Here is a 19,932-nt window from a genome sequence, read left to right on the forward strand (position 1 = left end):
TATTTAGGTATTTAACTCATATATGCTTGAATACGTATTTTAAGTTTTTATCTTTCTATGAACTTTGATTTGATTAAACCTCTTACAGCCTGAGACAAATGCTTCAAAACCAAGTATTTGCAAAAACATGTAGTGATTTGATAATATTTTTATGTATCTGTGTGAGTCTAAATATTCTGTAAGGAAAACTGAGACTGTTGAAATAATTTGGTGTGTGGTTTTAAACTGATTTTTGTAACTTGGCAGGGACAGCCTGTTGGAGACTGTGATTTTAATGTTCGACTTGCATGTATAGAGAAAGAGATTATATATCCACGACATGAGAAGATGAAAAGTGGTCTTATCGACAAAACACAGGAACCATTCAGTGTTCGAAACAAACCGTTTTTCGACATCTACACTTCAAGAAAGGTAAAGTTTATTTCAGTTGTTTATGTTGTGGTGCTGAAGGCAGCAAAGCAGTGTTGGGTATAGGTTTCCCTCAGCTTTTTTAGCTTCCAGTGAGTTCCTCTGCTGAGTGTTCAGCAATGCTTGGGGGGTGATTGGCAGTTTGGGGTACTCTGAAAAGTGGTTTTAGGCTACACATTCCTTCTGAATTACTATTTTCCCATATTTAAAACCTGTACTTTGGCAAAACCTAATTCTTTAGTTTTGTAATCTTGAGTGATGATATAGAAGTTAATAGCTTTAAGTCTGAAATGTCTCTGAGCTCAAGGGAATGCCTGAGAACTATGTTGTTTACACTGTCCTCCTTCATAGGTAAGAATATAATCTTTTTACTTCCAGTCCCCATTTGGCCATAGTATAAGAATCACGAGTTGTGCTTGAACTCCCACTTCATGTTCAGCAGTGGTTACTAAGAGCCCATTCTACTTAACATCTCCACATTTTACTTATTAAAATACTACCCTAGGTCTTCTGAAGTAATGCATATGACTTGCAAATATATATATGAGTTCCTATCCTTCATTGTGCACTCTTCAGTATAGACATATCCTAACATTCTGTAAAACACTTTTATTCTCTTCTGTGAGTTAAATGGCTTCTGCATAATACTTTCTTCCAGAGGAACCCGTTTTTCTCAGCACTGCTGTTAGAAGTAGTCCCGTGTCTCATCAACACACAACAATGAACATCAGATTGCCAGCTTCCATTTGCTTTTGTCATTTCCTTGACCCTGTAGCAGGTGCTGAATCTCGCCCCAAGAGGAGCAGTAATTGTACTTTGGCTAACCAAGAGTGCCTGAAAAGTAAATAAGGAGATAAGGCATAAGCTGGACTTTAAAAAAAACCTGGCAGAGAGTAGCAGTCTTTGGAAAGTTTAAATCATGAACAATTCTATGAGACGTTTGTGTGGATAAAGCACTATAAATGTTTTGATTGCTTCTCTGTATTTGTGTTGTTGCATTTTTGGGTTGTCTATTTAAGATCAACATTGTAGATTTTGAAGTAAATTTTTCATGGGGGGGAAAAAGGCTGTTTGTCTAGGACACATAACTTTGAGCTTGAAATGAAAAGAAACAAAAAGGAACACGTCTTAAAAATGGTTCCTTACATAAATTTATAGTTTCTTGAAGTGTTCTGAAGTTCCAGGTTATCAACCTCATTTAAAATCACAGGAGGAACATGGTTGGAAGCATTCCTAGAAAAAGCACATCTGTAAACAAATCTCATGCTAGTTAAATCTGATTGCGAGCACATGACTATTGAAATGATTCTCTGCTTCCCAAAACCTAGGAAATTGAAATTATGCTCAACGGTTTTCTTTTTCCTGTCCAAAGGATATTTCTGAATTGTCCATGTGCATTCCAGTGTATTGGATTTTAACAGTTCTGACTGTGGCACTTTTTAAAGTCAGCAATGAAATAGATCCTATTTACTGGTCTTTCTCTGTCTATCTGAAAGCTCTGAACATAAACTCTCTAAGACATTGACTGTCTTATTACCCAGCAGTAAAACATCAAATATGTTGGTGAGGAAAAAAAAATTATACATGGCTAGAATTTGTTTCATAGTAGACTTATAATTGCTTTTGGTGCTAGTGCTTGGACAATATTTCTTTATTTTGTGCTTGTCTTTGCCACCAGATTTGATTAACTTGTGAATTATGGAATGAAGCAGTTATCTGGTCAATTTTCTTCATTTCTGTGAAGAATATTCCTGTATACAGCAGTTGGAGATACACACAGAGAGCAGGAGGGGTAGAGTTACTGGCAGTCCAGAGCGAATAGCCAGTCTTATTTTTCTTATTTTAATCATTTCAAACATTTATGATTTATCTACTCTGTGCATGTATTAGATCAAATTGGTAGGAAAATAAAGCAAGTAGGAGTAATATCCTGGGTTTTATCAAACTATATGTTTTGAAAGATTATTTCTTTAGTTAGGCCTCTTTTTGTCAGTTAACTTCCCCCCCAGTTAGAGTGAGTAAAAGTTAATGGCTGGTTTGCCCTACAGTTATATAGCACATTTTCTTTTTCTGAGGGTTCCTTTTCCTCTGAGAGTTTTGCTGCTTTTTTCTGAGCGACGAATATACCCTTGGAACAGATGCAATGGTGACTTCCGCAGTTTGAGAGAGCAGGATATCTGAAAGTGTGAAGCATGGCTATCTCTTTGTTTTTTGTTATTTATCTCAAGTTTTTAAAAAACAGTATTTGAAGGTATCAGTAAGTCTGCAGTACCAGGTAAAACTTGAAGGACATTGCAACTGCATTTGAGGTTACTGTGTTGCAAATGCAGTTCAGTCAACAAATTCTCACCCTAATGTGTTATTGCCACCTTAAAAACATCTTTGAGACAAAAGTATCTATCAGCTTTTAATTTATTGGGGTATTTGGGTTTGGTGTGTGTTTTTTGGTTTTTTGTTATTGTTGTTGGGTTGGTTTTTTGGGTTGGTTTTTTTTGTTTGATTTGGGGTGGTTTTTTTAAGTGGTAATCAGGGCAGACTCTAAAGCTTTGTGCATTTTGGGTTTGAAATAACCATAGGTTTTAAAATTTTCTTGTTGTACAATGTACATTACAGGTTTTAAACAATCCTCGTCCTCATTTGAAGTCACTGTTATCTAGTGTAGCATGTTCATTATACTACTTTTACAACAGAAGACTTCTAATGAGGCTTTAAATCTGATCATTGTTTTCAATAAGCAAGAAGTTTTATGTCAATATTTAAGAATTGTTTGTATGCCCTATGATAACTGTAAGGAGTTTTAGGTAGTACTACCAGCATTGATGTAGAGTTTTATCTAAGGCAATATTGGTAGACATATAAGGGAAATCACTGTAGTTTCAAAATATATTTCAAAACTGTATCTGCTCAAAAGAATGGTATTCATAAAAATATATTCTCAAAAGAGTAGTATTTAGGCTAAGAATTATTGTTGCTCTTATTTACCTCAAAAATGCATTTTTTGTTTCATTACTTCTGTGAACTTGATGAGTGTGATTTCTGTAACACTTCCTTAGGATAACAAAAGCAGGATTACATCCTCATATTCATCAGAACTTCATGAACAGAATTTTTCATTATATGTGGTCAGAATAGACTATTGTTTTGAAGCATTGCCCTATTCTGAAAGATGACTATCTAAAAATAGTATAGCTTTGCCCAAAAGATCTTTTTTCTATGTTTATTCAGTCATCTCTGCAACTATAGCAACAAATGTACTCATAGCGATGAATACCTCATTATTATAGCTGAAAGAGCAAGCTGGGTTTCCTTTGCATCAATGACGAATGTCTTGACAGGGTTTACCAACTCTGTGTGCAGCACAGCAGGGTCTGCAGGGAGACAAGGAATTCCTTTTAGCTTCTAAGTCTGCTTGTATTCAGATTGACTCACCATACCCATCAATCCATCTTCAGAGGTAGTGGCAGCTGAGTGGCTGCTAAAGGACTGACAAATGGGACCTGCTTAGGCAGATCTTTTCCTTATGTTTAATTAGCTGTTTTTCTTGTTCTTCTCCAAGAACAGCGAGATCCTTTCATCTTTAAAAAGCATCTAACAGGATCCTTCCTTTCTTGACTAGAGGTTCTTAAAGATTTACACCCTTGAGTGGTCCCAGAAAAGCTGTGTGTTTTCTTAAGTGTAGGTTTCTTCTCTACCTCCAGTTCTTGTATTTCACTGACAGAAGATGTAGCTTCTCAGGTCATCCCCAAGGCTTGTTACTTTCAAAGAGAGATTAATGGACATGGCAGTCTTTGGCAGCAGGTAAGATGGATCTCTGATTGCTCTAGCATATTCAAGACTGAAGAAGTGAAAAACCCATACCACTGGTCAGAATGTGTTTCATCAAAATTCTTGGAGTATGTCTTGGACTTTTTTTTTGAAGCATAGCTGGGTTTTGCTTAGGGTCAAAAAAAGAATCAAGTGTACATCTGAATTACCACAGCTGGAACCACACATCACATCTTATTTTTGTTTTGAGAAACTTCAATTTCTGAAATGTTTTCCCAAAATGCAGTTTGAACCTCACAAAAGTAAATATTGTAGACTTCTCCCTTCACAGCCTCCCTCCATCGTTCCTTTCTATGACCTGAGTTAAGACATAGTGTTCCAAATTGAAAGCTGTCATTGGCCATTCTTCTTATTAACAATAGCATGTATCAGTAAATGTGTGTTAGCTTGAGTGGATTGTAGGAAGATTACTCAAAAAAAAGGCCAGGAGTCTCAGCACTATATTTGATAGCAGAATAAGTGGCTAAAACTTTTAATTATACTGGGAAAAACTAATGTTGTCCATATAGGTTTAGTTATTTTCAGTGACAATGTGGAAGTAATTACTTGAAAGAGCAGTAAACTTTGTACTGTGTTATATAATATGTCCAATAATGAAATTGTTCTTAGAGTTATGGATTTGGGACTTTAATACCAGAGTTAGAGTACTGGCTGTTTTTTTTCCTAGTCTGAAAACCAATTTACTGTGAGATGAAATGCACTTTTAAAGTACAATTTTAAAGTATGGCAGCATTTATAGTTGTGCCTTGACGTTTGTTGTTGGTACTAGATTTTTGAAAGAAGGGCTATATCTTTACAATGTTATATCTTTATAATGTTGTCTTGAAAGTTATCATAAGATGTTTTAATGGACTTTTGTTTGGTTTTTATAAGAGTGAGTTGTGGTGGTAAGAGGAAGAAAAGAAAGGGACAGTCACTTGGGGACGTGTTGTATATTCTCAGAATCTCTCAAAATGTTAGCTTGTTGAATTTTGATATTGATGGAGAAAGCAGTATCACTAAATTTGCCTGCTTGTATAATCGAAGAATCATTAAACATAGTTTACTCCTTTAGTGTTAGCAGGGAACATGTACTCTGTGAGCGATTTTGCCTTTTAATATAACTTCCAAATTCTTTTAGAAAGATATTTTTGAGCGATGTTGAATCTTTGCTGTTTGTCATTACGCTTGCACGATTGGTCATTTTTGTTGCATAGGTTGCTTTCTTTTCATTTATTAGTGTGCATCAGAATTCAAGGAGATGACAATGTCATATCTACTAACTCTCCCACCCATCATGTAAGGATAGCAGCAGTCTGTGAAAGAAGCCGTTTTAGGCTTCCTTGATGCTAAAGTATTAAAGACTAGTGAGGTTAATGCTTTATATGCTGCATATCCTTAGCCTTAGATCCTTAGCCTTTTATTTATACAAATATTTTAGGATTTTCAACAAGGACATTATCTTCGTTATTAAACAGGAAGTACAGGTACATAGAAATAATTAAACACTTGGAAATGGTGCACGTCTTGGCTTTCACTGCCTAAACCAACCCGCAGTTCTTTTGCAAGGCTTTTTGGTGTGGACAGTCCCAGACCGGATGTCATTGCTAAAGCCTATTGTCTAGTGAAAATGCTGTCTAGCAGGAGTAGGAAAAAAGTTCCTTTCTGTGCAGTCTGTGATCCCATGGAGAATTGTGCCCATCACTCTCAGTGGAACAATAGGGCTGAAGGTTAAACAATGATACAGGTCAAATGAGCAACCTTCTTCAAATGTTAGCATGCTGTATGTCAATGACTTGTCAGTTCTTAGACTATTATCTGGTTTTAAAATGACAGCTTGTCCTAGAGGGATTAGAATGAAGGTGAGTAATCTCTGCTAGAAGATTAAATGGTCTAGGATCTTCTCGAAAGTTTTCAGTCAAATCTGTGAACTGACAGATGACTTATTTTGTTCTCCTGGTTTATTTGACATTTGGATTTTTATTTTTATTTTTTTCAAACTGCTTTTGTTGTAGCTAGGAAAGGTGGAATGTTTAAAAGTTTGTGCCAGTAAATGTACAGCTACTGTTGAGGTGGTTCGTTTTGGAAAATTAAGTGGCTGTGGACCTCTGATGATGAAGGAGATTGTGTAAGTACATGACTTGCTGATGTTGGTGTGAAGTATTTCACAGGCAGCTGAGGCAGCTGTAAGCTAGTATTTGCATGGCCTGAAAAAATGAACCCTGATAAAAGGCAGTATATGTGGACATAGCTTATCCATGTCTGCCAAGAGAGCTGTTAACCCAAAACTAACTGACCATAAAACCCTGTCTTGTGTCGCCAAGTAGGCTATAGACAAAAATGTGGAGAAGGTTTGCAGTCATGGAACAGAAGACGAAAGAATTCAGTGGCAGCAATGGCAGCAGCAGAAGTGTCAAATAATCTCTGCCTAATTATTGGAGATTGTGAATTCCACATCTTGGTGGAGGGGGAACGTTACCATCTGTAGGGTTTTTAATGCCAAAAGACTTGTTTCCTCTGTTTGTTGTTGTTGTTGTTTTTATTTTCTCTGCCTTAAGTAATAGCTTAATCAGCTTACCTTTCAATCCTGCATTTCCTGACCCAGAGTTGGCAGTCGCTCTTCAGTGACTGGCCTACACCATAGTCCTCACTCCATCTGTTCTTTTCCAGGTTTTTGGCCTGTTTATCATCGCATCTCCTTTTAATTATCTTCTAACCCATCTCCCCTCTACCATTTTGTTTCTGTTTACTTTTATTTCTTTACTTCGTATATTTCTTCCTCCCTTTGTCCTATCCCATCTCCCCCAAAATGGAAAGTCAAATGTTGTAAAAGCAGTACTGCCTTATTCCACTCTTAGATGCTTTTGTGCTGGTGGTTATCTTCACTCAAATCTTCTTTTTGGAGTGCTTTTCTTCCTGTAAATGCAAATAATGGTTGACCTGAGGAACCTAGTAAACAAGTAGTGAATAAGAAGCTGGAATGATGCTACCTTATGCTTATATTAGAACTTGAAATCTTCACTTGGCAGCTGTCCTGTATCCTAGCATGTAGTACTTCAGCCTGATTTCTCAAAATTATTTTACCATGTGAATTTTAAAGGTAAGGACAGCCAACCAGACCAAGTGGAAGCTTTGTAAATTGTAACATGAAACAGATGACCAAACTCGGGCTCTTGAGCTGAATGTAGGTTACTACCACTTAAAATTCAGTGCTTGAACTGGAGCTATTTCATGCAACCAGCTGCAGCACTGGAATGACGTGGATACTGTTCGGTAAACAATTTCTGGCAGTGGGGGCATGAGGGTAGCAGGGACTTTGTAGGCCAGGGCTGGTGGGGTGTCTAGCTGCCTCTGGGTGTTCCTTTGCTTTCTGTGGGACAGGGAGGCTGCAGTTACTTGGTTAGATTTGGTTTACACCAGAAGATTTTTCCCTTGTAGTAGGGAAGAAAAATGACTCAGCTATGGCTAATTTTTCAGTCTCCTTGCTCTGGTGGAGTCACTTGAGGAGACCTGTTCATGAACAAGAATCTGTGTTCATTTCCTAGAGTTAACAAAAGAGGATTAAGCTGTTTGCTTTTGATTATTATTATTTGTGATGTTGAAGGTCAAGTATAGTATTTCAGCACAGTATAATTTTGGTTAGGGAAAAGGGGAAATAGTTTTTTGCTTTTGGTTTACAAAATTATTCATACATTAGTTACATTTCACATTTTTTGGAAAATGATCTACTGAAGTTAAAACAAACAGTCTTGAATATTTCCATGAAGGATTATTTTCATAACTAGTGGCCCATGTTAGATATTTCTAGTGTTACAAATTAAATTAATGTAGAATAATTCAGATGTGGAATATATAATTAAATACTGACTTGCCAAACTATAGTGTGGGAAAGAAAACAATGAAACTAGTGGAAAAATAAAGGCATATGGATGAAGCAGCATGCTTGGTGCACATGGTAAGTTTAAACGTCGGAACAGTACATATTCAGTTTAGCTTTTAACATTTTAACTTTAGCTTTGAACTTTCTAACATTTTTGTAAATTATTTTTTCTGCATTTTGTGCAATGGAAATAATACACCTTTCTAAGTAGGAAAAATGTCTTTAACAGTGATTTCTACTTTCAGTTTTGTGGTGTATTACCAAAACAGAGGACATGCAGATCTGTTTGGACCTAATTACCAGTTGGTATCCCAGTATGGGCAATTGAATTGGTATATTTGATATCTTCTGAATTAGGTAGAGGACTCAGCTGTGGTGACTAAGTGGGTCACTCCACTCATTAATTGAGGGGCAACTGTTTAATATTGTCCGTCGTACCACTTCACAGCCTGTCACTTTCCAAACTGCCTTCTGGCAATACAGCTCCGCAGGGAAGCCATCAGCCTTCTCGTATTGGAATGATGTTCAAGAGACATGCGCTTAATTTGGATAAAATGAATAAAAGCACAAAGAAAATTGTAAAGATGGAGGTGAAATTTAAAGCAATTTATTATGATACAAGATTATAGGACATCCCTGCTAGCTCTTTCTTTTCTTGTGATATGGCCAGTTTTGCAAAACAACCTGTAAAAAATTAATCTGTTTCTTTAAAACCGAGAAATAATAAAATCTTAGCATTTTACTGTTATGGCCTTACAGTGGCAAGTTTTAATTTCAACTTTGTAGCAAATAAAGCCCTCAAGTGCCGTTGCATAGCAGAAGAATCAGATGTTTTTGAACATCCAGAATATAATGTTAAATCTTAATTTTTGTGTTAAAATCACTGCATCAGTGCCCAGTGGAATACATTAGCCCAGTTTGAATCAGGCATTGTAACAGTAAATGTATGAAGACTTTATATTCTTGAATATCCATTTTAGGTCTAATTGAATTATTGTATATACAAATTTGTCTTTGTTGATGAGTCTTAGTGGAAATGCTTAATAAAACATGATCCTTAATTATCTGATTTAATTAAAACAGGCTTGTCCATGTTCTTGACAGCTAGAGACTGGATTATGTTGTAGCAGTTTACATAGGGGCTGGATAACAGATAAACTCTATCAAGCTTGTAACATTGGAAGATCATTTAGACAACAAATTAAAATGTACTTGGCCCTATTGCACTCAACAATGTTGTTTTTTCCTTTGACATCAGAAGAACTTTTTAATGTTGTATTTGATCAAACTCAAGAGTATTAGGGACCTTCTAAACATCAGTGGGAGAATCTTGCTCAGTTGGACATTGGGTAACAGACTTCACTGAGTATCTGCCATCCATTCAGGAATGTCACAGATTGTAGATTTGTAAACAGGTCAAAGAATTTGCTACTGAGCACCTATTAAACCTCCTCCAGCTCCAGCAGGACTCTAGTCTCAGGCAGGTGTGCCCTGCCAGGTAGGACAGCATGGGGAAAGTGATATGGACAAAATCCCAATCCCTAAAAGGAAAAACTGAAGGTACCTTGCAGGTTGAAATAGAGAGCTGGCAAGAGCACAGTAAATTAAATGGCCAAGCCATGAAATCTATCTTCATCAGGCAAAATAAATATGAAATACTATTGCTATTTGGCAGAGGCATTCCCTCGCAGCCTAGAGGAATCCATGTTTCTCCCATTTTGAAGCTATCACAAAAGTCAATTAAAGTTTCTTGAAGCAGCCTATTTCTCTTACTTGGAAGAAGCATTCGAAAACATCGTAGTTAATTGATGTCAATTTCTCAATTGTGTTTTTGAGAAGAGATTGACAGTGAGAAATGCCTAATGCTTATTTTGAATTCAGGAATGCAGATGTGCTGTCAAATTAAGCATTAACACACATAGTGCTCATGTTATTCTTGGGTATTGTTTTGAATATATTAAGTACATGACCTTTGGAGTTGTTCATTCAGAACGAGCAAACTGGTGATAGCTCAGTGGGACTCTTACTGCAGCGTGCTCTACATTTTACTAAAATGTCTCTATCCAAATAATTAAGGAACATGGCATATAGCTAGTGTTAGTAGCATCTTTAAAGACTGCAGTTAATGAATTAGCTACAAAACCAAAAAGAGATTAAAAAAACAAAAATAGAACCATCAAACTTTATTCTCCGCCACCTCCACAATATATTTTATTGTTGTTCACTACAGCATTTTTTCCCTTGTGGCTGGATAATGAAATCAAGCTAGTGCAGTTCTTCCATCTTCTCAATATTGGAGATTGCATCCCATCACAGGCTACAGTAACTTTCAGCTAATCGTATATCTGGAAGTGGCTTTTCTTTAAGTCTTTTCGAGGGGGAGTAGAAAAGATTTAAGAAGCAGGTTTCAGAAGATTATATATATAATTTCTCTTGCTTTAAGTTCTTTGTGAAAAAAAGCAGACTGTAACACTCCCTTGTGAAACTGGCAGCAGTTCTAGTAGGAGCTGGGAAAGCTCTGAGAGTCCAGTGTGTGGAATAACGTGCTTTTTTCAGAGGTGCTTCAATCATGACGTGAAACAGGTTGCAGATAGAAGGAATGACTCTCTTTGGCTTTCTTGCTTGGAGTTGTTGCTCGTTCCCCATCACATGAGTATAAGCAGGAATTTCTATTGCCTTCCTGTTCTGGATAGACTCCGATAAAGACTTTTCTGCAGAATTGTTCTAAAAGACAATCAATGAAGAGTGGTGTCATTAGTTAGAATGCTACTGCCCAGGCACTAGTAGTTTGGGTCCTTGTCAGTCGTTGGCTATGAAATTACATGGGGAAATGGTTGAGGAAGAAACTGTACAGTAGTTATGGTTCTTTGAATTATGATGTTATTTGTGGTCTATGGCCTACTAGCATCAAGTCTTCAGAATACTTGGCTTTTGCATCAAGTCTTCAGAATACTTGGCTTTTACATCAAGACATCAAGGAGTCTAGGAGCCTTGCACATCATGCTCTTAGCCAGAAAACAGAACACTTGGAGCTGAAGTACAGACCGCAAGTTAAGCTAGTGGCAGTCTGAATCTGCATCCTTTCAGCTTCATCCGCTTAGAATGCAAGAGAGCCATCAAATGAGAACATCTTTATAATATGCCTGAGAGGGCTGTTGTAGCTGTGGTAGCTGTGACATAAAGAAATGTTTCTTTCAATGCTCCTGCTGAGTTTCTAACTACTTTTAGACCAGAGGAGAGTACATAGGTGCCGGAGCAAACCCAGGTAGAATTAGATCACCTTCCTTCCTCTCTGTGCATGCACCTGTCTGTTGCCATTTCACGTTATTTCAGCCTTGCTGCTCCCGCTGTTATTAGTGCAGAGCTCGTGGAGGTTCAGTGGAGGTGCGTGGGTGAGCTCCTGTCCTGCTGCAAGAGCTGCAAATGGGCTGTACATGGGAGAAGTGACCCATGGTAAAGCTGGCCACCTGCAAAGTGCTGTGAAATACTAGGAAGTGAGCCTACTGCGAAAAAGTTTCTTCTTGCCATTATCTGTAATTAGAACAAGTGGGAGACTGTCAGTAAACATCTTTTTGTGGAATATGAATTTCAGGTTCATTGTCTTTTAACAGTGTTTTGCTACATGAGCCTTTAGTTAGGACCATATGTACTTGAATACCATGAGTGATGTTTTAAAGGGTAAAACAGTGTATTCTGTACAGGAATGCGTGCTAAAGATGGTGAAGGAGTGTAGAGAGGAAGCTACGCGTATTTCTCTTGCAAAAGAATTTTTGTTACTAGAGACTTGTCAATCTGTGAAGCTAAATTCAGTATTACTAAACGTGCCTTTGGTCAAGCTTTAAAATGAGAAAAGCCCGCCTTGCATGCTCGCTTTTTTGGGCTACAAATTTCCTATCTTTAGCAGGTGTTTTTGTGCTGGATTTTGGTCTAGTGTGTTTAAAATTACTAGGGTAGCTCCCTCATGGAATTCTTAAAACGTACTTATTGACCAGTTGTATCCACTGTGCTTTTGTTGTGGCTGTTGGCTATTCCTACACCTAACAGATGGCACTCGCTTAAACTGACAAGCTGTGGGATAGCCGAGCATTACTAATAAAACCTATCACATGTTAAACTTGACCTGACATAAATCAAGTTTTGAATGCTACAAATGATTCATGGATAATAATTAGTCTCTTGATCATATTAGTGAACATCAGTCTCACATTGCTGCCATTATCTGCTTTTATTCTTATAGGGAACAAATCCATTGCAGTAATTAGGTGTTTTTAATGTCTTTTGAGCCAAAATGTTCTGTATGATTAACTTGGCAAAGAGGTTATTCTTAGTCTTTCAGTATGATTGGTTTCAGAGCTTCTAGTAAATTAACAAACTGAAAAGCTTTCTGTAAAATAGTATTTTATAAAAAAGTATGTATTTTTTTAATTTTATCAACTGAGAAAATTCCCATGTGTCTTTATGCAGTCATTTGGTATAATTTCATCACAGTATGATTCAGCTGTTGCCACAGATGACACAGTTCAAAATAGTGGTGATTTTGTTAAACGGATGAACCTTTGGAGTTTACTTTTACTCTTCTTGTTTAGTACTGAGTTATAGGTTAACATCAAGTGCTTTCGAGATATATGTATTCATACAGACAAAATAATGTTTGCAGCTTTTCTCTGTTTATATCTTGAATTAGCATCTTGAGTGGATGGCTGTGGGAAAGCTAGGATTTGAGCTTTAAGCATAAATTGTTTTAAAGGATTTTCATCCAATTTGAATTATACACTGATTTTACAGCCCAAGAGCATCAAATCTCTTTTTAAGTAATGAGCAGGTGAGAAGTTTATACTTTGTGTTCTTATGCAGTTAGGGCAAAGTAGATAATTTCACTGGTTTACTGAAAATGTGGCAGTTATTCTTCAGTATGTGTTGGTTCTTAATTAGCATATAAAACTTCTTTAAATAGTTACTTCTTAGGGAGTTCAGTTTTTAATTTATTTTCTACAGTTTTTGATCTTGCTCTTCCTTTATGCATCTTTTAGACCGTTAGCATGGGCCAGGAAATATTTGTAACTTCATGATTTTTTTTAGTGTATTAGCTTAAGAATACTTAGTATGAGCTGTGGTTTTCTGACTGTACTCTCAGTTATCATGCTGCATTTCCTTTCTTGCCTTTTTGTTGCTGGTTTCCCAGCAAACAAAAATTCCAAATCTTTAAGATAAATATAGCCAAATACAATGAATAATTGAGGATGCATTGTAGAATTGGACTTTACCCTGCTGTAAAGATACACTTCAACTGATACTGTTTTTACCTCGTTTATTTGACATAAGGTAGCTTATCATATTTTGATTAGGAAATTAGAATAATGCAAAGGAAACAGGGTCATGTTAAACTATTGAAAATCTACTATTCAACATTTTTGTAGCTGATTTGGAGGAAAAACATGAAATCATATAAATGAGAGATGGATTACTTGTGTTTTTGTAAGGGAACTAAATGTTAATGTTGAAATGCTAGTTACAGCTTTTGGAATCACAGGGTGCAAGCAGAACTATTTACTTGCATGGCCACATGTTAAGTCACGCTCCTGAGACCATGGGCTTTGATTTCAGGACCTTCACAGTTACTTGGAAGGAGCCACTTTGAGTCAAGCAGCCAGTTGTAATGAGCCATTGGCTGGTGAAATACTTTGGCAAGTGCTCATGTATCCAGAGGTCTCCTTGAAATGAGACTCCCATGGAGGAGAACAAGGGAGTGCATTTTTTCTTGCTGCTATGGCCCTTCTGGAATATTCTTTCTAGTCTAGCTGGGATGGTTTCAGTTGATGAAGAAAATTGTGAGTTTAGAGGAGACATTATTGAAATATTTGAAGAGTTACATCTGCTTCCTTGTGAAATGTTTGAAATGTGAAGCTTGTTTCTTTGCTCAAAAAACTGCTAACAGATGTCTTGGTCAGTGTCTAAATAGAGGAACAGGGAAGAAAAGTTGAAGGAAAAAAAAATTGCTGAGAAATAGGCATTAATTTTTTAATTCCACATGCAATACTTCATTGGAACAGCTTAACAAAGATTGTTGTTCTCTATCACAGCATGCTGTAACTTGAGACTGTACAGTTTTCCAAAAAATTACTTGGCGCTTGAGCATATCACTTGAAGAGGAACTTAAATATGCATGAGAGGAGAGGGTTTCATCCTCATAGCTGTCTGAAAGTTAGTCTGAACTGGTGATCCAGGCTATGTCTGGTTTTGGGCAGGGAAGGAAGGAAGCAGTGGAATTGCCAGAGGTATGTCTTTGATCCTCTCCCATCTCCCCCCCAACTGTTAATTTACACTAGATTTGTTTTGGTCAGCTGTTTTACTTCAAATGCTAACGCTAGGTGAGGTGAAGGGTATCCTGAGTATGAACAAGGTAAAAGTCTGAGTGGATTCAGTTTGAGGGTTTCGGGTTTTTTTTTTCTTTCTTTTTTTCCCATTTTTCAGAAGGTGTGTGCTCCCTTTAATTCCCCAAACCATGTGTTCCCCAGAGTCACTAAAGACTGTTCTGAAAGTTTTACCATGTATTTGTAGTAATTTCAGTCAACGAACCAAAATCAAAACTTCTTGTAACACTTTATTTTGGGCTCTATTTCTCTTGAAATGCAAATTAGCCAACTTTTATTTGTGGAAAGTTTGAGATTTTGAGTTTTATTTTTAAATGTTATATGAAACTCTCCCCCCCCCCCCCCCCCCCGCCCCAGTATATAGTTACTCACATGCTATTTGATGCCTTTTTGCTTTGAGACTGAAAGCAGCTGTTTAGTTCTTGATACCTTCTCTGCTTTTAGAAACAAAACAAGCCAAAAAAGAAATGATGCTGCAGGACAGGGGAAACTGGAAAGATTCTGCGGAGAAGGAAGGAGCAGAGAATACAACCGTAGCTTAGGAGGACCAGCTTCCTTCAGCTGACATCAAGCTGTGTTTGATAATATTTTCAAGCATTGCACAGTACCCTGTGTAGCATCTCGAAGGAAGCTTATACCCCACCAACAGCATGTTTTACTCTTTTCCAGGAGGCTTCCTTTTCAAAACGTAATGTTTGAAAGCTGGGAGTTTAGAATGTTAATAGTTTGGATGATGGCTCCATCACTGCCTGTTACTGATTCACTGATTTTGGGAAGTGTGATAGTTGGGATGAATCTGATCCAGACTAATTTTGCATTATTTTAACTTAACTGATCTTAACATAAGAAGTCAATTCTGTAGGATTTCTGATGTCATTCAAAAATGGTATTTTGGAAGATATTATGTGTTAGGTTATTCTCAATATATTTTTCTTCTGCCCATAACAAGGGAGATCCAGATTTCAGTTCTGATTTTTAAGCAAAGTAGTTTTGTTAAGCAGGGTTTTGGGTTTATTGGTTTTGGTTTTTTTTTAAACTTAAATCCAGGGAGGCTACCTGATAGAAATACTGGTTTTATTACACAGGTCTTCAGCTGGATTTATGATTCTCTCTTTTTTCAGAGACTTCTGTATGTAATAATAGAGATTAATTTTTTTATCTGGTGGGTTAGCAAACATATGATGAAAATCCTTCTCTTAGTAGCAGACACATTAAATTCAGGTATGTTTTATTGAATGTTGTTAAACCACTGTACATTTGAAAGCATTTGTACCTCCCACTTTGGATGTAAAACTTTTTCTGGGGTGTCTTAAATATATCAGCAACCAGTGTTAAAGTAAATAATTTTTATATTGAACTTGGATAATTAAGATCTCATGAAAGAGTGTATACTGAGATGAGACAGGGCTATTGAGGAGGTTGTCATGTAAATACAGAAAAATACAGAAACTGGCAAGCAAGATGAAACAAATTCATGTAAAAATAAACCAAGAGTGATATCCTGTTTTAAAAACAGAACAGTCCATCTCTAAAAGAGAAGTGGAAGGAGAGGAGCCAGAATACTTGTTTGCTTTTAAAACAGGTGGTTATTGGTGCTGGGAACTCCTGAATCTTTTTCAGAAGACTGTATAATAAGTTTAAAGAATCTGCAGTACCTGTACAGAGATTTATGAGCTTATGTCTGTAAAACTTGACAGTTGTCAGGATGTGAGAATTACTTTGTAGTCTGATGGTGACGGCTGTCATCATCAGAGGAAGAGATGGTCCTTTAAGTTGGGCTGAAACCTGAGCCAGTGAAGGTGTTGGCTCTGTGAAGTTAGGAATGACAGTATGCTCATGTCTGAAGGTGTTTTACATTCTAGTTAACTGACAATTCAATTGGTAATTTGTTTGTTACTAATACTTTTGAGTAAAGTATGTTCCCTTTCACTGTTTTTTGCTGTGGAGTGAACAGGTAGATAATCAATAATTTGAAGGTGGCTCTGAAAAACTGCTTAGGGACTGGTGCAGGCAGAGTTGCTCTAGCTTGACTTAAAACTGAATGAAGCGTATAGCAGTTCTGAAATTGAAAAAACAAGGAAAATGGAAATATATTTGTCTTGTATTATAAAATTCAAAGGGATTTTTTTCTGTGTCTCCAAGTATTTCAGTAGGCTAACAAGCACTATCAGTTTTGAATCAGAAATATGGACAAAGTGGTTAGGAATATTTGCGTGTTGTGACACAGCAGATTGATAATAGTTGTGTGCAAGGACCTTAGCCAAATTATTTTGTAGAAAGTCAGTATGACTTTGCAGACTCATTATTATGTTTTGGAATCTACATAACTCTCACAGCATGTTGTGTTTCCATGGGAGTTTTTTTGTACGGGAAAGAAAAAGGCACAGTAGTACCTACTGGACTTTTTTTTATGAATAAAGTAACATCTGAAAACTTGTCAGAATCATGTGGCTTGCCTCAGAATTATAGAAACATTAATAAAAACCTACTAGCATTATGTGGAATCTGTATGCACCAAAATTTTCTTCTCTTCCTGCTGGAGGAGCCAAGTGATTTCTTTATTGATAAGTATAGTGTGGTTTTTCAATTATCCACTCAAGAACTGCTGACTGGTTCAGTGTTCTAGCAAAATCAGCTTCAGCAGGTTATTAGTGCTGCTTTGGTGACATCCTCATCTCAGTGGTTAAAGAGCAAGGAGAAATTCTGTTACTCGTCATACAGCTCCATTCACTCCATGCAATTATACCATTCTTTTCATTAAAGGAATATTATTAGATGTAGCATTAATTTTTTAAATTGGATTTAGTTATAAAGTAAGAAAAGAAAAGTTTTAAATAATACACTGCAGTATGAGTATATGGTTTATTGCAATATTCAGGGGGAAGCAGGAAGCTGCAAGAAGTGAACGAAGGGGTTCACAGGTGGAAGTAGATGCCATGAGGCTACAAGGAATAGCATGCCAGAAGAATTGGCTTGCATGCTTCATTTACTCATCTTTCATAAAATGTCATTGAGATGCATTGCATTTTATCTGATCCCTGGCAGTCATCCCAGCCAAGCAGGTGTGCCATTTATCATGGTGCTGATTAAAAAAGACTGTACTATTCAAGTTAATTAGAAATTTTAACATGTGTGGAAAGTTGAACATCGTTTTTTAAAAGATGAACCATGATATCTGCATTTTAAGTTCATAAACCTAAAAACCTTATATCAACTATTTTTTTAGTGTCAAAAATACTTGCTTATACGTCAGATGTTCCTTTTCTGCTCATTCTTGTGTCATTCCAAACTTTCTGCAATATTCAATGGGTATGTATTCTGCTGTTCACAGGCAGCCTCTAAATAGTTTAATTCTCAAGAAAATACATATGGGAAGAAGCTCAGAGAAAATTTCCATTCTCTCCTTCCCACTTCCCTCTCCCCCTCCCCCAAATTGCTAATCCTTTCTAGTTAAAGTTCGTTTCTAGAGTGTGATCAAATACTTGTAACTGACCTAATGAGAATGAAAGCAGCATAACTGAGAATGAAAGTAGAATAACAGGGAGTACAAAGAGGTTTAGTTATCTGTTGAGGCTTGCTCTGGTTTTAAAATCTTTTTGTCTTTGATATCTAATTAACACTTGGGAGCGGATGTCTTAGTGAGGACACTGTAGACCTCCAAAATGAGAATGAGTTCAAGTCTGAAACTGGGTGTCAGGTTGATAAGAGGGATTCCTTTGCATTTTATAATTTATAATTTTTCCAGTGTACTCATTGCTCTGATGAACCAAAGAGTAACAATGAATTTATGAAAGAATTTGGGAATTTTTTTTTTTTGGTATTTTGGGTAGAAATCTGGTAAAGGATGCATTACACTGTGAGCCTCAGCTGTAAAATTCAAAATGATAGCAGGTAAATGCAAGCTACAACTTCAAGTTCCAAGTATGGGCTTTCTCTACTGAAAAATTGAGTTTCGCTGGATGATTTCTTACTTGGAATCAAATATTCTTAAAGTATTTTACCACTTGAGAGTACTCTCATAGAGTGTGTTTTTTCAATTAGGTTGAATATGTGAAGAATAGTGAAAGCTGTATTTGTTGATGCAGCTATAAGCACAAATATGCTAATGACTATGTAGATAAGGAAAAAAAGTAGGATTTTTATAGCAAAAAGATCAATTATTCTGTGCAAACCGTTACACGTTTAAGTGAAGTATCATGTTATATTATTATTGTTTGAAATATTTGGCCATCGGGCTTTTGATCCATGAACCATATAAGTGTACCACTTTGAGTTGTACAGCCCATAATAAGATACAAATGTTAATTCTCAACTCCTTTCATATTTTTGCCCTTTACTGACTTCATTTGAATAATTTAGTCTGTGGGCCATTGAGTTAAGTTGAACTATAGAAAGGAAATGGTACAAAATTAACAGTCTAGGCCAAAATGTTGCTTTCAAAACTGACTGTGTTTTACTGAGTTCTGTATTTGCTATGTTTATGACCATGTGGTTACTTACATGTCAAAGTTTTGTTTTCAAATGTTACTAAAACCACCTGCAACTTCAGGGTAGATTATTCATCTCTACAGTAAAACATAAATTGAAATTAATAAAGAGGTATTTTGGTAATTCTCCTAATTTTTGCTATTAGTGTAAATTGTAGTTCTCATTGGTTATTTGCTTATCCTTAGGCAAGTCATAATTTAACTTGGAAGTGCATCATCAATTCTCATAACTGTTGACTAGCTGGTTTCATTAGTTTGTTTAGTTAGATGGTTTTTCTCTGGTAAATGCATCTTGATGGATGTATTCAGCTCCATATGGAATTTACAGTCTTTGAAAATGTAAACCACAATATTCAAGATCCAAATTAATTCAGACAGTTTTTTTGCAGTAGCGTAGCTGTGTTACTGGGTTATGGCCTAGTCAAGGGAGTCTGCCAAACATGAATTTTGAATGATGCCCTGAAATACTTTTCCATACATAGTTTCAATCTAAAGTAAGTGCTACTTGCATGTTAAAGTGGCAAATGTGTTTTTTTACTTGGCCACACATGACTGTGGTGTCCTGTATCAGAACTGATTTTTCTTCATCTTTTAGTGTATAGAATCATCTTGGTTTCTCTGTATTTCTTTTTGGACAAAGGCATTTTCCTTGAATAGAACTGTAAGGATTCGCCTCCCTAAAACTTGTTTCAGCCTTGAGTGTTCTTTGTAAAAACTGCTAATTTGTTGAAGCTTTCTATGTTGACATTTCCCAGGCTCTAATGTTGAACCATAAATAAGCAGTTTACTAGCAAATGATTGCAGTAGTAGCATATAATCTGCTTCGATGTGCAGGCTTCTAAGTGAAATATTTCTCTATGGAAAAAAGATTTCTTTTCCTTTTGTTCTACAGCTCCTGGAAGGAAGCTTTGCCAGAGAAGTTAGCCATGAAGTGGATGGACTGATATTTCAGCCTACAGGAGTAAGTAGTGTAAAAACGGAT

General features: G+C 36.5%; 1 protein-coding gene across 1 annotated transcript in view; it reads left to right on the forward strand.

Annotated features, from left to right (window-relative positions):
* The window catches only part of RNGTT (RNA guanylyltransferase and 5'-phosphatase), a 189,062-nt gene that overhangs the window by 73,366 nt on the left and 95,764 nt on the right, over positions 1-19,932 (forward strand). Inside the window, exons 11-12 of the mRNA XM_052781537.1 lie at positions 247-411; positions 19,843-19,911. Coding sequence (XP_052637497.1) covers positions 247-411; positions 19,843-19,911 — 234 coding nt within the window. The remainder of the gene's footprint in view (positions 1-246; positions 412-19,842; positions 19,912-19,932) is intronic.

The sequence above is a fragment of the Harpia harpyja genome, chromosome 3, assembly GCF_026419915.1.
Source record: "Harpia harpyja isolate bHarHar1 chromosome 3, bHarHar1 primary haplotype, whole genome shotgun sequence".
NCBI lineage: Eukaryota > Metazoa > Chordata > Aves > Accipitriformes > Accipitridae > Harpia > Harpia harpyja.